This window comes from Pongo pygmaeus, chromosome 22 (assembly GCF_028885625.2).
Source record: "Pongo pygmaeus isolate AG05252 chromosome 22, NHGRI_mPonPyg2-v2.0_pri, whole genome shotgun sequence".
Classification (NCBI taxonomy): Eukaryota; Metazoa; Chordata; class Mammalia; order Primates; family Hominidae; genus Pongo; species Pongo pygmaeus.
The window spans coordinates 26,709,589-26,724,812 of record NC_072395.2 but is presented as its reverse complement, the minus strand read 5'-3'; the positions used below and the strand labels follow the sequence as shown (position 1 = coordinate 26,724,812).

The 15,224-nt window shown below is 37.9% G+C and overlaps 1 protein-coding gene across 1 annotated transcript in view; it reads right to left on the bottom strand.

Moving 5' to 3' along the window:
- Positions 1-15,224, bottom strand: part of LOC129022711 (multidrug resistance-associated protein 1-like) — a 92,914-nt gene that overhangs the window by 33,364 nt on the left and 44,326 nt on the right. The window contains exons 14-16 of the mRNA XM_054468971.2: positions 12,266-12,433; positions 10,960-11,122; positions 4,995-5,070 (exon numbers count right to left, since the gene is read on the bottom strand). Of these exons, the coding sequence (XP_054324946.2) occupies positions 4,995-5,070; positions 10,960-11,122; positions 12,266-12,433 (407 nt within the window). The remainder of the gene's footprint in view (positions 1-4,994; positions 5,071-10,959; positions 11,123-12,265; positions 12,434-15,224) is intronic.

Below are 15,224 nucleotides of genomic sequence, written 5' to 3'. Positions count from 1 at the left end.
TACCAGTTTTTCCTTTGAATATTTAGTGCTTCCTTCAGGAGCTCTGGTAAGGCAGGCCTGGTGGTGACAAAAATCCCTCAGCATTTGCTTGTCTGTAAAGGATTTTATTTCTCCTTCACTTATGAAGCTTAGTTTGGCTGGATATAAAATTCTGGGTTGAAAATTCTTTTCTTTTAGAATGTTTAATATTGGCCCCCACTCTCTTCTGGCTTGTAGGGTTTCTGCAGAGAGACCCACTGATAGTCTGATGGTCTTCCCTTTGTAGGTAACCCGAACTTTCTCTCTGACTGCCCTTAACATTTTTTCTTTCTTTCAACCTTGGTGAATCTGATGATTATGTGTCTTGGTGTTGCTCTTCTTGAGGAGAATCTTTGTGGTGTTCTCTGTATTTCCTGAATTTGAATGTTGGCCTGTCCTGCTAGGTTGGGGAAGTTCTCTTGGATAACAGCCTGAAGTGTGTTTTCCAACTTGGTTCCATTCTCCCCATCACTTTTAGGTACACCAAACAAACATAGGTTTGGTCTTTTCACATATTTCTCATATTTCTTGGAGGCTTTGTTTATTCATTTTCATTCTTTTTTCTCTAATCTTGTCTTCATGCTTTATTTCATTAAGTTGATCTTCAATCTCTGATATCCTTTCTTTCGCTTGGTGGATTCAGCTATTGATACTTGTGTATGCTTCATGAAGTTCCTGTGCTGTGTTTTTCAGCTCCATCAGGTCATTTATGTTTTTCTCTAAACTGTTTATTCTAGTTAGCAGTTCCTGTAACCTTTTATCAAGGTTCTTAGCTTCCTTGCACTGGGTTACAACATGCTCCTTTAGCTCGGAGGAGTTTATTACCCACCTTCTGAAGCCTACTTCTGTCAATTCATCAAACTAATTCTCCATCTGGTTTTGTTTCCTTGCTGACGAGGAGTTGTGATCCTTTGGAGGGGAAGAGGAATTCTGGTTTTTGGAATTTTCAGCCTTTTTGTGCTGGTTTTTCCTCATCTTCGTGGATTTATCTACCTTTGATCTTTGATGCTGATGACCTGTGGATGGGGTTTTGTTGTGGTTGTCCTTTTTGTTGATGTTGATGTTATTGCTTTCTGTTTGCTAGCTTTCCCTCTAACAATCAGGCCCCTCTTCCACAGGTCTGCTGGAGTTTGCTGGAGGTCCACTCCAAATCTTATTTGCCTGGGTATCACCAGCAGAGGCTGCAGAACAACAAAAACTGCCACATGCTCCTTTCTCTGGAAGCTTTGTCCCAGAGGCGGACCAGCCAGATGCCAGCCAGAACTCTCCTGGATAAGGTGTCTGTTGACTCCTGCTGGAAGCTGTCTCCCAGTCAGGAGGCATGGAGGCCAGGGACCCACTTGAGGAGGCAGTCTGTCCCTTACTAGAGCTCGAGCGCTGTGCTGGGAGATCTTCAGAGCTGACAGACAGGAACGTTTAAGTCTGCTGAAGCTGCGCCCACAGCTGCCCCTTCCCCCAGGTGCTCTGTCCAAGGCAGATGGGAGTTTTATCTATAAGCCCCTTACTGGGGCTGCTGCCTTTCTTTCAGAGATGTCCTGCTCAGAGAGGAGGAATCGAGAGAGGCAATCTGGCTACAGCGACTTTGTAGCCCTGAGGTGGGTTCCTCCCAGTTGAACTTCCCCACGGCTTTGTTTACACTGTGAGGGGAAAACCGCCTACTCAAGCCTCAGTAATGGCAGAAGCTCCTCCTCCCACCAAGCTCAAGCATCCCAGGTCGACTTCTGACTGCTGTGCTGGCAGCGAGAATTTCAAGCCAGTGGATCTTAGCTTGCTGGGCTCCGTGGAAGTGGGATCTGCTGAGCAAGACCACTTGGCTCCCTGGCTTCAGCCCCCTTTCCAGGTGAGGGAACAGTTCTGTCTCGTTGGTGTTCCAGGCGCCACTGGTGTACGAAAAAAAAAAACTCGTGCAGCTAACTGGGTGTCTGCCCAAACAGCTGCCCAGGTTTGTGCTTAAAACCCAGGGCCCTGGTGGTGTAGGCACCTGAAGGAATATTCTGGTCTGTGGGTTGTGAAAACCATGGGAAAAGCGTAGTATCTGGGCTGGAGTGCACTGTTCCTCATGGCACAGTCCCTCCTGGCTTCCCTTGGCTAAGGGAGGGAGTTCCCCGACCCCTTGCACTTCCCAGGTGAGGCAATGCCCCACCCTGCTTCTGCGTGCCCTCTGTGGGCTGGACTCACTGTCTAAGCAGTCCCAGTGAGATGAGCCAGGTACCTTAGTGAGAAATGCAGAAATCACCCACCTTCTGCATTGGTCTCGCTGGGAGCTGCAGACCAGAGCTTTTCCTATTCGGTCATCTGGTCATCTTGCCCTGGACCCTCCCCTCCCCTCCTCTTCTCTCTCTTCTTTCTTTCTCTCTCTTTCTTTCTTTCTCTTTCTTTCTGTTTCTTTCTTCTTCCTTTCCTCTCTTCCTCCCTTTCCTTTTTTTTGAGACAAGAGTCTTGCTATATTGCCCAGGCTGGTTTCAGACTCCTAAGCTCAATGGATCCTCCCAGTTTGGCCTCTGAGTAGCTGGAACTATAGGCTTGCAGCACCATGCTCTGCTGTATTCTTCATCTGAGCTGCTACAACTTACAATTTTTTAAAAAAACAATTTTGTAAACAAACATTTATAGGGACTGGAATTCTTTTTTTAGGGAGACAAAGAAGGAATGGTTTCCCAAAATTGGTTTACAGAAACTTCAAGAGGTTCAATTTAGATATATTAACAGTGATCTTATAAATAAGGAAAATTGATTTACTGTAGGGGAAAGGGAATGATTAAGTTTACAACAATATTTATTAATTTTCACATTCTAAGCTTTTCTTAAGCTATTTACTGAGTGCATAGTGATACTATACACAGGCAAATACGCTCTTCAGGATTCAGAGATATGTATACCCCATAGCAAATGAATTTCAAAGTATGTTTCAGTGCTTCTGGATTAGCTTTTCTTGGAGACTCTTAAAGAATTATACTCATTTAGATGAAATATATTAAGTCTCAATGGCCAAAAAATAAAAGAAATGATGGATCAGAAGACTTTTCCGTGTTCTTTCAGTCTCTAGTTATGAAGAGCCATATGCTCTGACTTACACTTATAAAAGAAACTCTCTGTATACTATGTTGCAAATAGCCTGTATGGGGTAAGATGGCAGCAGGAAGGCCTGTAAGCAGGCAGTTACAATGACAGCAAGTGAGAAATAATCCTGATTGGACAAAGGGGGCAGCTGTGAAGATGATGAGTAGTGGTGAATTCTGGATTCTTGGATATATTTTGAAGATCGAGCTAATGGGATCTGATTATAGATTGTAGAGTAAGAAGGGTCTAGATGACTGCAAGATATTTTTTACCTGAGCAACTGGAAGAATGACATTGCCATTAGCTAAAGTGGAAAAAATCACATGTGGGACAGGTTTGTGTGTGGTGAAGGAAAATCAAGAATCCTGTGTGCGACATATAAATTGGAGATGTCATTTAGACATTAGAGTGGAGATGCTGAGAGGGTCAGCTGCCGGTTCAACCCTGGAGTTCAGAGGAGAGATGTAGACTAGAGAGATTAACTTGGAGATATTAGTGCATGGAAAGTAAAGCCATCAGACAGTATAAAAATACTAAGATAATAGACAAGGAGAAGCAGTCCAAAATCTTTATGATCAAGGAGGAATGACTTATTATTAGTTTTCCTACGGAGTCAGCTAAATCTGATACACACACAAATCTCCAACCTGCAACGTCCACATCATCCACACATCCTTAGGCATATCCAATTCTTAAAAAATAATTATTTCAAGACTCATTCTTTCATTCAAGATCAAAACTGCCACTATCTGAGCTTTTGGATCCTAAAGTGCTTGATTCCCTATAATCTGTTCGAATGCTCAATTTTAGCAATTATAAGCTCTAGGCACTTATTTTATAACCACTCTCTTTTTTTTTTTTTCTTTGAGACAGAGTCTCACTCAGTCGCCGAGGATGGATTGCAGTGGCATGATCTCGGCTCACTGCAACCTCCGCCTCCCAGGTTCAAGTGATTCTCCTGCCTCAGCCTCCCAAATAGCTGAGATTACAGGTGGGTGCCTACATGTCTGGCTAATTTTTGTATTTTAGTACAGATGGGATTTCACCATGTTGGTCAGGTTGGTCTCAAATTCCTGACCTCAGGTGATCCACCTGCCTCAGCTTCCCCAAGTGCTGGAATTACAGGCGTGAGCCACCATGCCCAGCCTATAATCTCTTTATTCCTATTATTTCCTATTATCTTTTGGCTTCCTGTTTAGGGAACTGATGGGAAGAAACATTGGGGGAAAAAAACTGATTAGATTAATTTACTTCAATCACTGTTCATTTTAGTCACTTAGAAAAAAAAAGCATAAGATAACAAAATCCAATCAGGACCAAAGTTTTGCCCTTTTTTTTTTCTGTCCCCTCCCCTCTTCCTTCCTGCCCTCCTTTCTACTCTTTTCTTTTCTTTCTTTCTTTCTTTTTCTTTCTTTTTTTTCTTTCTTTTTCTTTCTTTTCTTCTTTCTTTCTTCTCTCTCTCTCTTTCTCTCTTCCTTTCTCTTATTTTTCTAGGCAGGTTCTTCAGGTCCTATACTGGTCTGTATGTTTAGGTCACATATCCTGTCTTGATAATCATCCCAATCCATCATGAAATGTTTATGTCCAAAGCCTATTTTTCACATTCTCATCTGTAGAGTCTATGAATGCTATGGGATGGGGATGTTTTTGGCAATCAGATTAAATTTCTACCACTAGAATTTGGCTAGAAATAGTGAGGAATCTCATGAACATATGTTTCCAAAACTAAGTCTCATCCATCTCACTTAAAAATTTAGACACGTCCATCTAACTTCTAGTTTAGAATTGGAAACCACTAAGTACATTTTATATCCATTATAACGTATGGATCTTTTTTATAGGATGTGTTCAAATGCTATAAAAAAGTAATTAATCAGTCCATAATCCCAGTGAGCCTGGCATTACCTGATACTCACCTATGTTTTTGCTCCAGGATTTTGTCTTTTGGTCTAGTTCTGGAATTGATTGCACTGACTCGCTTTAGAGCATGAGCTGGAGAGAAAGACAGTGAGTGCTTTTATATCCAAAATTATAAGCCAAAAATAAACAAAATAGAGAGAAGTATAATGGAGGATTACACAAATTGGAGAGGTTTTTAAGTTCTAGATCTATAGGTTTGCTGGGAACCCTTGTATTTTCTCCATTATTTCAGCTTGTCCTAAAATGTTCTGTAATCTCATAGTAAAAGTGAGATTTCTTAATGAGAAAACCTACAGAGAAATTATTTTTTTTCTCTGAGAAAGGGATGCTAACTCTCTCAGTGTCCCTCTGAGAGGGCTGCTAACTTATTTCAGATCTTCCACAGAAGGGCTAAATATTTCCCAAGAGGAAAACCACTCTAGCGTTTAAAAGAAGCATAATTTCATGCAGTCTTTATATCAATGTGATTCTTGTGAAGATTAGTAAGAAAACACAATGGTAAATTCCCCAAAGCTGTCACTGTCTTGCAAGTGTCACTAACAGTGATAATAGCATCCTATGTGACAGGCATTGCCCTAAGGGCTTTGTATCTCTTTTAATTTTCAAAACTACCCCTAATGAGAAAGGTACTACAGTTATTATCCTTATTTTAGGGATAAAAAGACTGAGGCACTAAGCTCTTACGCAGGAAACACAAACCAAGGTCATACACCTAGACCTATCAGCTACTGACGTTCAAGTAACCTTAGTGAATTTGATGGTAAATGGGCTGACGAATTTGATGGTAAATACCTCAGCGCTAGACAGATTTTTGTCTTTATTCACAGTATGATACTTGAACTCTTTGAATTTTAGATTTCTTATCTCTAAGCAGAAGGAATTGGATTTGGAGATTTCTAAGTTCTCTTCTATGAATTCTATGCTTTCTTTTTTCTAGAAGGAAACATCTAGCCCCTAATGGAAGAAATTGATTGATCTCAAACATCTCTATGAAACATGGGGATTCCGTGGCTCAAAGAATGAAAATTCAGTTAGAAGATGTTTCAGCCTTTCCCTCTAAGGCACAGTCTCATCTTTGTAGCCTTTAATAATAATATTTAAATTTATTTATTTTCAATTTATAAGATACTTTTACATGCATTATATAAATTGAGCTCACAAATGACCTGATAAGATATGAGAATAGGTAAATTTACCTATATTTTGCAGGAGAAAAAATAAAACTCAGAGAGGGTAAGTGGCTTGCCTGAAACCCAGAATTGTTTAAGACAGAGCAAGGGAGGAGACCAAGTTTTGGGGAAGAAGCAAGCATCAGTAAATGAGAGTGAGCCACTCCTGCTGTTCACACTAAGTCTGTACTGAGTCAGTGTACTTGTTCCTACACATTTGATACAATGTTTAAGAGCTTGATTGTTCTCTGACATTAAACAGAGGTAGCATGGAATTCAAATTCTGTCACTTGCCTTCTGTCTTAATTTGAGCAAGACACCTAATCTCTGTAAAATGAGGACCATGGTAGCCTCTGGAGTTTTAGGGGTTGAGGAAGGATTAAGTAAATGTAAAACTCATGAATATATTGAGATCGTTACTATTCACGACATACAAGCTATCATCAGTATAATTAGTTTGTGTAAGAATTAGCCTAGGCTGGGCGTGGTGGCTCGAGCCTGTAATCCTAGCACTTTGGGAGGCCGAGGCTGGCAGATCACGAGGTCAGGAGATTGAGACCATCCTGGCTAACAAGGTGAAATCCCGTCTCTACTAAAAAATACAAAAAATTAGCTAGGTGCAGTGGCGGGTGCCTGTAGTCTCAGCTACTCGGGAGGCTGAGGCAGGAGAATGGCGTGAACCCAGGAGGCGGAGGTTGCAGTGAGCCGAGATTGCGCCACTGCACTCCAGCCTGGGCAACAGAGCAAGACTCCGTCTCAAAAAAAAAAAAAAAAAAAAAAAGAATTGGCCTAACCTAAATCTGTAAATATGTAAAATTTATCTTTAGCTTTGTTATATTTTTCTTCATAAACCCATTTCTCACCTCTGATTTGATTATCTTATATAACACTTCCGTAAGGCAAAACTCTTAGATTTTTTAGAGCTAGATGGAATCTTAGGGATTTGATATATCCAAACACACATTACACTGCAAAGTGTACTTTTTACCATTTACTTTCTAAGCTACCTGTTACTGACTTCAGCAATGAGAGTGAGAATGATAGGAAAGAAAAAGAAATGGCTAAGAAGCAGTTTGGGGGACGGGGAGAGATAATGATGTACATTGTTCAGCTCCATGTCTGCCACTAGGAAAAACAAAGCAAGCTGAAGCACTATATTTCACAAACAGGAAGAACCGCAAGAATTAAGTCATTCGATGAAGACTGATATGGCTATTCAGTGAGAGAACTAGATTCCAGGATTCCTAACAAGTGGTCCACTGTTTATTCCACAATGTTGGCGCTGATTTATACACTAGTTCCCCTCTTACCTGCAATTTTGCTTCCTGCAGTTTCAGCTACCCATGGTCAACCATGGTCCAAAAATATTAAATGAAAAACTCCAGAAATAAACAATTCATAAGTTTTAAATTACTTGCTATTCTGAGTGGCCTGATGAAATATTTCACCATTCTGCTCTGTCCTGTCTGGGAAGTGAGCCATCTCTTTGTCCAGCACATCCATGCTGTGTGGATGCTCCCCACACATTGCTCACTTAAGAGCCTGGGTTATCCGATCAACTGTCATGATATTAAAGTGCTTGCGTTCAAGGAACTCTTATTTTTCTTCATAATGGCCCCAAAGCACATGAGTAGTAATGCTGGCATGTGGGTCTATTTTATTATTAGTTATTGTTGATAATCTCTTACTGTGCCTAGTTTATAACTTGAACTTTATCATAGGCATATATATAATTTCAAAAAGCATAGTATATAGAGAGTTAGGTACTATCCAAAGTTTCATTCAACCACGAGGGGTCTTGGAACGCATCCTTTGTGGATGAGGTGTGCCTACTGCACTCCCATTGTAGTGACATATAAACTAACTAGAATTTTGAAACTGAAGAATTGTGTACCTTTTAAAAGAATTTTTGAACAGACTCAAGACCAAAAAGGGTGAATTATAATAAATAAATGAAAGATCACAGAGTGATTACACCTCTTACATCCTACTCTCTGCCAAGTAATTTCTTTCCCCGAAATCTCAGCAAAAGTGTGCTCAAACAGAATCTAATTTCCCTTGATATTTATGCAAATAACAGAAAGAAATTCACCACAGGAACAGACCTGCACCTAAAATCTGTGGAACCAGAGCAAGAATGCAAATAAAGGCTCACATGTTGCATTTCCAATTATTTAAAAGTCATTGATGGAACTAAAAGACTCAAGTTCTATTGCTTTCTCTGACCAATACACCTTCCAAGCCACCCGGAAGGCAAGGATCAGATGAGAATGTCTGGATTCCTGAGCCTTCCTCTGGGGGACATGGCAGTCCTTGATGAGTTAGTCTCAGCCAAGGCCTTTGCTGCTCTTCTCCCCCTCCCAAGCTCCACTCTGCACTCTCAGAAGCTCTGTACATCTGCAGATACCTCAGCTGCCATGTCCAGACTCTGCCCACTCTTCCACCTGCAAGAGAAACATCTTCAGGCCAAAGAATGATGCAAGCCACAGGGCAGTCTGTCCGTGAGAGAACAAACCTGAGGAATGAGAGCCCAGGTCCCAGGAACAAGCTTCCATCATTTGAGCAGAGAATTCTGGGACTTGAGTACCTAGAATGGTCAAGAAGTCGGAAATGGGGAGGACACTCCTAGCCAGAGAGCCATGCAGGGAAGGCTAGAGTGGGAACTGACTAAAGCAAGAAGTACAGGGCCAGGTTCGTTTGGCCCAGGTTTAGGGGGCAGCATTGCAGGACATCACGCTGAATGTAAGCTATTATTTAATGTAGTGTTTGATATCAAAATCCATTTTTCTCTTGCCCCCTACAGTGGCTAAGGAAATCATACTCTATAGAGCTAACCTTTTACAGATTATCTCTTGATCTAGCTATCTAGTTTTTATTGTGAGTATAAGTCTTTATGTATTTTTTATCCAGCATTCAAAAAATCAAAATTCCAGAATATTCACTTTTAATAACACATTCTATTTCTGGCATAAAAATTTTCTCTACTTTCCACCTTTCTGATTGTCATGGAAAAGACAGAAATATTGAGGTAATTAGAAAGAAGTTAAAGTTACATTTGTCTAACTCTGGCAAATTTCTGATTGTGAGTTGGTAACATCTATTAATAGAGATCTATTAACATCTATCAGCCCAACTTTAAGAATATTACTGCTTTTATTCTGTTATGGTAGAGGGCACTTGTACTTAAAAAAGTTATACAAATGCAGAAAAGGTGGGATTTTTGTTTCCAAAATTGGATATTTAAACAACAGCAAATTCCACAGGTTTCAAAAGACACATTGTTTATATTTTATGGCAAATTACATATTTAGCTTAAAGCTTACACTCTGCCTACTTTTGGAACTATATTTTCTAAAGTCATACAATCTATATTTCATGTGACCTTTAAAATAAATGACCACACACAAAAGAAAGACACTGGCTCATAGCATTCCATAGCACGTTGTTAACTCCTGAGGGGATACACTTTCAGATTCATCTGTTTAACAAACAGCTACTGAGTGCCTGTAATTTGCCTAGCATGAGGCTACCTAAGTGACAGGGATAGAGAAATGACAGACTCCATGCTTCTTCTAGTCTAGGAGACATTCCTAGACATCTGTTTTCTACACAAGAAGCATAAATTATTACTTAACCTTTCTGAGAAGGCAAGGAATCATTTCCAAAGTGCTAGATGTTAAGAAAAGAGGAAGTTCTTTTGTTAAGGATGCCAACAGTCATCTGACAAGGCACCAAATAATTTTGCAAATAGAATATTTGTAATATGAGGAAGGTGGAAAAACAAGGAATTTTAAAAATAGTACTACAAAACTAATGTGTGTTAGCTTAGGTCCAAAAGAGAAACATCAGCAAAATGACTTTGTTGTTGAATTTCATGGCATTAAAATAATAAATTGTACTGATCTTGTTATAAACCAATTTCATATTTTTAGGACTTTATATGTAGGACAAGTGTCAGGTGAGTTAATGGATACTAGTTCATGTAGAAAATAATGAGACATAGTTCTATATTTCTTCTATCTTGAAATTATGAAATAGTTAACTGGTTTTACAGTTAGTTTGCTTCGCTGCTCTGGAAAGGTATAGGAAAATGATCTAGAAAAGTACAGGAAAAAATATGATGATTTCTACATGACAAACCATCTACAGCTGTAAAAAGAGATGATGGTACATTACCCAACTTTAGGATAATGCTGGATATCAAACATTCTTGCATCTTACACATTGGATAAGGATCAAACCACTTATTTTATTTTAAAATGTCCATACATCTTAATTTAATATTCTAGGGCTAGAATAACAAAAATTGATAAATAAAACTAAATAAATAGTTAATTCTTAAAAGTTGAACAAACGTCAATCCCTTTTGCCTTTCCTAATTTCTTTCTTTTGTTTTCTCTTCCTCAATGTGCTATATTATACCTAGATGTTTAAAATATTTATTATTTATTTCACATGTATGTTCCCTGTTCTTAATTGAAAAGTAGATATAATGTTTAGAGTGATTATGTTCTCGACTTGGACTAGAGTTTATAAGTACTCTAATTTCTTATTTCATAAATGAATAAACAGACCCCAGGGAACTTAAAACTTTTCTTAAAAATCATAAATGAGTTTGATTTTTAACTGATGTGTCTCATTGTATTTGCTTCTTTCCTATGGAAAGGAAGGTGCCCCGCCACTGACTTAAGTAGGATAAATGAAAATTTATAGCATGAAATTACGCAATTAATGAACTTTCAAAATGGGTAGGTATACTGTATCTTAAGTTTATTTTTTATTGTGTCCTTACCTTTTTCTTGTTCACTGATGACTTGGTGCAAATTAGTGAGATTTTTGGTTTTACACAGCAGCTCCTGGTATGTTCCCATTTGAGCTATTCTGCCACTTTCCATTACAACAATAAGATCCATTTGTGGCAGAAGTGTGAGATTGTGTGTCACTAAAATACGAGTCTGAAAAACAAAGTGTTTTATCTCAGAGGTTACAAAAAATGGCTTTTTAAAAAAAGCTACAGTGACTTTTTTTCCTTTACTATTTCAGAGTATGATTTTTGGTAGGTGGCAGTTTAAGGCAGCATCTATATATTTTACAAGGAATAATGACATGCTGCTAGATGAGAAAATAGTTTCTAGATGTGATTTTTAACACTTTAGTTCAGGTATTTTTTCATTCATTAGAAATGAATTGATTTAATTGCAAATTCAAAACAATTTCATATATGTCATTTTTGCTTATTTTTAAATCTACACTACCATTACAAAAAAGTGTTTAATCCAAGTCATAATTCATAGTCCTTATTTTTAAATTATTCATATTATTTTATACATATACATACAATTAAGTGTGACATTTTTAATCTCGGGTTTATGTCAATATATAAAGATGTTTGTTTATTTTTACTGAGACATATATTTTATAATTTTATACATATATTTTCAGAGTTCTCTATATTAATAATTCCATAAACACATATTATGAAGAAATGAATGTGGCTTTGGAGTCAGACATACTTTTAAAAATCTCTATTGTTCTTAAGTTGAGCAACCTGTATCAAGTCATTGTGAGCCCTGAGTTCCTTTATATGTGAAATAGGGATAAATGAACTAATTTACACTGCAAAATATGGCATGTACTGGTAAATACTAATTTTCATCTTCTTGGTCCTTTAACAAAACAGCTGAATCACTATGATTGCTATGATAATAATATCAAATTGCTATGTTAATAATACCACATTTTTCACTTTAAATAATCAATAAAATAATTGTTTTTAATAACAGTAGTGTGCACCAAAATACCATTGTAAAAATCACTTGAGTCAACAACAATTCATTATGGCACATAAATCCCCTTAGGATATGGTATTAGATGAAGAGATAACAATCACATAAATTGTCACCAGAGTAAATTTGTAAGTAAATCTTTAAAAATTACCCATTGACATTTGTCTGTGAAATTGCAATCTGAGCATCTCATTTTTTTCATGTGAAATGTGACTACTTTGCTTAAACAAATAAACAAAATAAATGGAATTTTAGGCACAGTCTAGACAGATCCCCTGCCCCACAAGAAAGCATAAATGAAACTACGGCTACCTTGTTTTTCAAAAGGCCCAAGGACCCTATCACTTTTTCAAAAAGCTGCTTTCCAATATGAACATCAACAGCAGACAAGGGATCATCCAGGAGGTAGATGTCGGCCCCACTGTAGACAGCTCTGGCCAGGCTTACTCGATGTTGCTGGCCCCCACTTATATTCACACCCTGAAAATGGAGCAGGAGAAAAACAAGACGAGAGGAAATGTGTATACATCTCAAAGCACGTGCAGTTACATCCAAATGGTCTTTTATAGCATGGATAGATAGCAACCCAAGATGAACGCTCCTACCTTTCTTTATCCACCACTTTCCAGTCCTAGCCCCATCTCATTTCCTAGCATTACTAGCTTGCACAAATTAGCAGATATATCTACTTTCTCTTAAGTGCTTACTCTCAAAAGAGGATGCTAACGATTAAGGAGAAAAGAATTTCCGAATCTCTAACTCTGAAAAGTCATGCCTGTAGAATATTAGACAAGACTTTTGGCTGCCAACCATATACTGGCACTAGTGATTATTTTTAAATTGACACATAGGAAATTGAAAATAATAGCTAAATTACCAAAGAAGTAATCAACATGTCCTATTTTCTCCTGTAGAAAGATTAGTACAAGTCTTGTTGGCAAAAGTACAATTCTAAGAAGCAAGAATAGGGAATATTCATCACTCCATGTGAGAATTAGAGTTGATATGAACAACCAGGTATGAGGAATTATGGAGCCAGGCCCAATTTACTTGATTTATTTTATATTTAGTGTTTACAGATCTGGTTTAAAAGCTCTCAGTGCAGCACAGAACTTAGCCAATGATCTGTAATTATAAAATGCCATTGCCTCTTTGCATTTTTCATCCTTCTCCTACTCAGCAAACATCTTCTGGGTATGACTATATTTTGAGTACTATGCTAGTGCTTGGGATTCAAAGATAAGTGAAACAGAGTCTGTCATGAGGAGGTCATATCTGAGCAAGGGGCATAGGCATTATACACCCTCCTCCCACACACTCATATACACACACATAAAGGAATGTAATATGGGTGTGTGCATATGCTTATAATAGCACCTAAGTCATATGTTTGTTGGGAGCATTCAATAAGATTAGAGTAAAAATTTTAGGAAAAATCCAACACTCAGTATGGATACAATCAACATTAGCTATTATCATCCAGTTACTCTTCTTTCCAATCCACCCTCTACCTTGTCATCACTTTTCTGTAATTATGTCATCATCTTGCATGAAAACCTCGGATATCCACAGCTCCCTCTTTTCATGAGCAACAGCAAAAACAACAAATTATTTAGTATAAATCTAAGATGCTTACATTCTGGCATTAACTCATCTCTTCACCCACTCTCCCAATGTTGCCTTCGAGTGACTGGTTTGCCAAGCAGACTAACCTAGTCTTTCATACTGGGAAGAGGCTATTCACTCTGCTTGGGAGACCACATCCTTCTGTTTTAACTTAAGGGCTACTCACACTGAAATGTCCTCTGAAGACAACTTTCCATCAGGTGTCCCAAGTGAAGTGATTCATTCCCTTCCTTCCTGTCTTGCTGTGCTTTGTGTATTCATCCCATTGCTAGAATTGGCAATGTTTATCTCAGTCTCTCTCACTAGCCTATGAGCCCCTACCTAGTTAATCCTTGTGTTCCTGACACCCAGCATCTAACGCTAGATGATTCATAAATATTGATAAAGACAACTGATTAGTATTATTGGCAGAGGGCCACCAGACTGCAAATCCCTTGAAGGCAGAGTGGTAGAGCTCTCACTCACCATTGTGTACCCCATAGCAGAATAAGGGCATATAAAAAATTAATAAATGTGGTCAAATGAAGAATGCCAAAAGAAAAGATGAATACAAGTAGGGGAAAAGTCTACAGTTGTTGCCTTTATTGTCTCTTAAGCACCTGTAAACAGATTTCCTTTTGAAATATTCAATTACATGTGTAAAGTTCAAATGCAGATTGGGATAAATTTAATCATAAAAATAAGACATTATGAATGGCAATAGCATTCAATGCCTATATTAAATCTATACTTCTTAGTTTGGATTTGTTTCCCTTTTTAAGATTTTTTATAGTTAACAAAATATCAGATATTTCATATTTTTAGAGATTGGGTTTATCAGCATCTTGTTCAACATGTATTAAAAAGTTTGAAGAAGAATTCACATTTCTGCCTTTTAGCTATGGAATCATTTTGCTTAGAGATGGTGAAGATGCAAGAAGAAATCCAAGGGTTGGAAAAAATAAACCTATTTGAAACTATTGAGAATATACATCTGTAACGTTACAGATTATAAATGAAGTAATTCTAGTTACAAGGTAAATTCTGGCTTATCCCAGATTTTATATATTTCTATGTTCTACAATTTTGTTATATATTTATTGTACTAATTTCTATAATGGGCTTATTAGATAACATGAGGGCAGGTGTAAAAATGTCTAACAATGTTATGCTCACTCTCTTTTCAGAGATTCAAAGCACTCAGTAAGGATTATTTATTCATCTTTATAGCACACATGAATTGTAGGCAGAGGCTACTTTTGCATTCATGTTTAATTAATGGAGATTTTAGTCAGGGGGTGGAGATAATCTCTCGGGGTTCATACTTCGGCTCATGATATATATATTTTTTAAATCCAAAACACTGAGCAGAGTAATGACTATTTACTAACACAATGAAAATGAAATAGAACAAAGAGAGATGATTGGGAAACAAGTTCCACTTAAGCAAGAATGAGCAAACGTGGAGAAGGCACGTTCATAACAGTGTTGTTATCAGAGCTTCTTTAGAACCTGGACTCGGGTGCCACTGCTGGAGACTGATGCTCTTTTGCCCCTGTTTTAGCCTTGACTTTGCGCACCAGAGATACAGGAATAAACAAAACTATTAGTCACTCTTTAGAAAGTGAACTGCATTGTGCCAGCCACCAAAACAAAAGTTTGATGA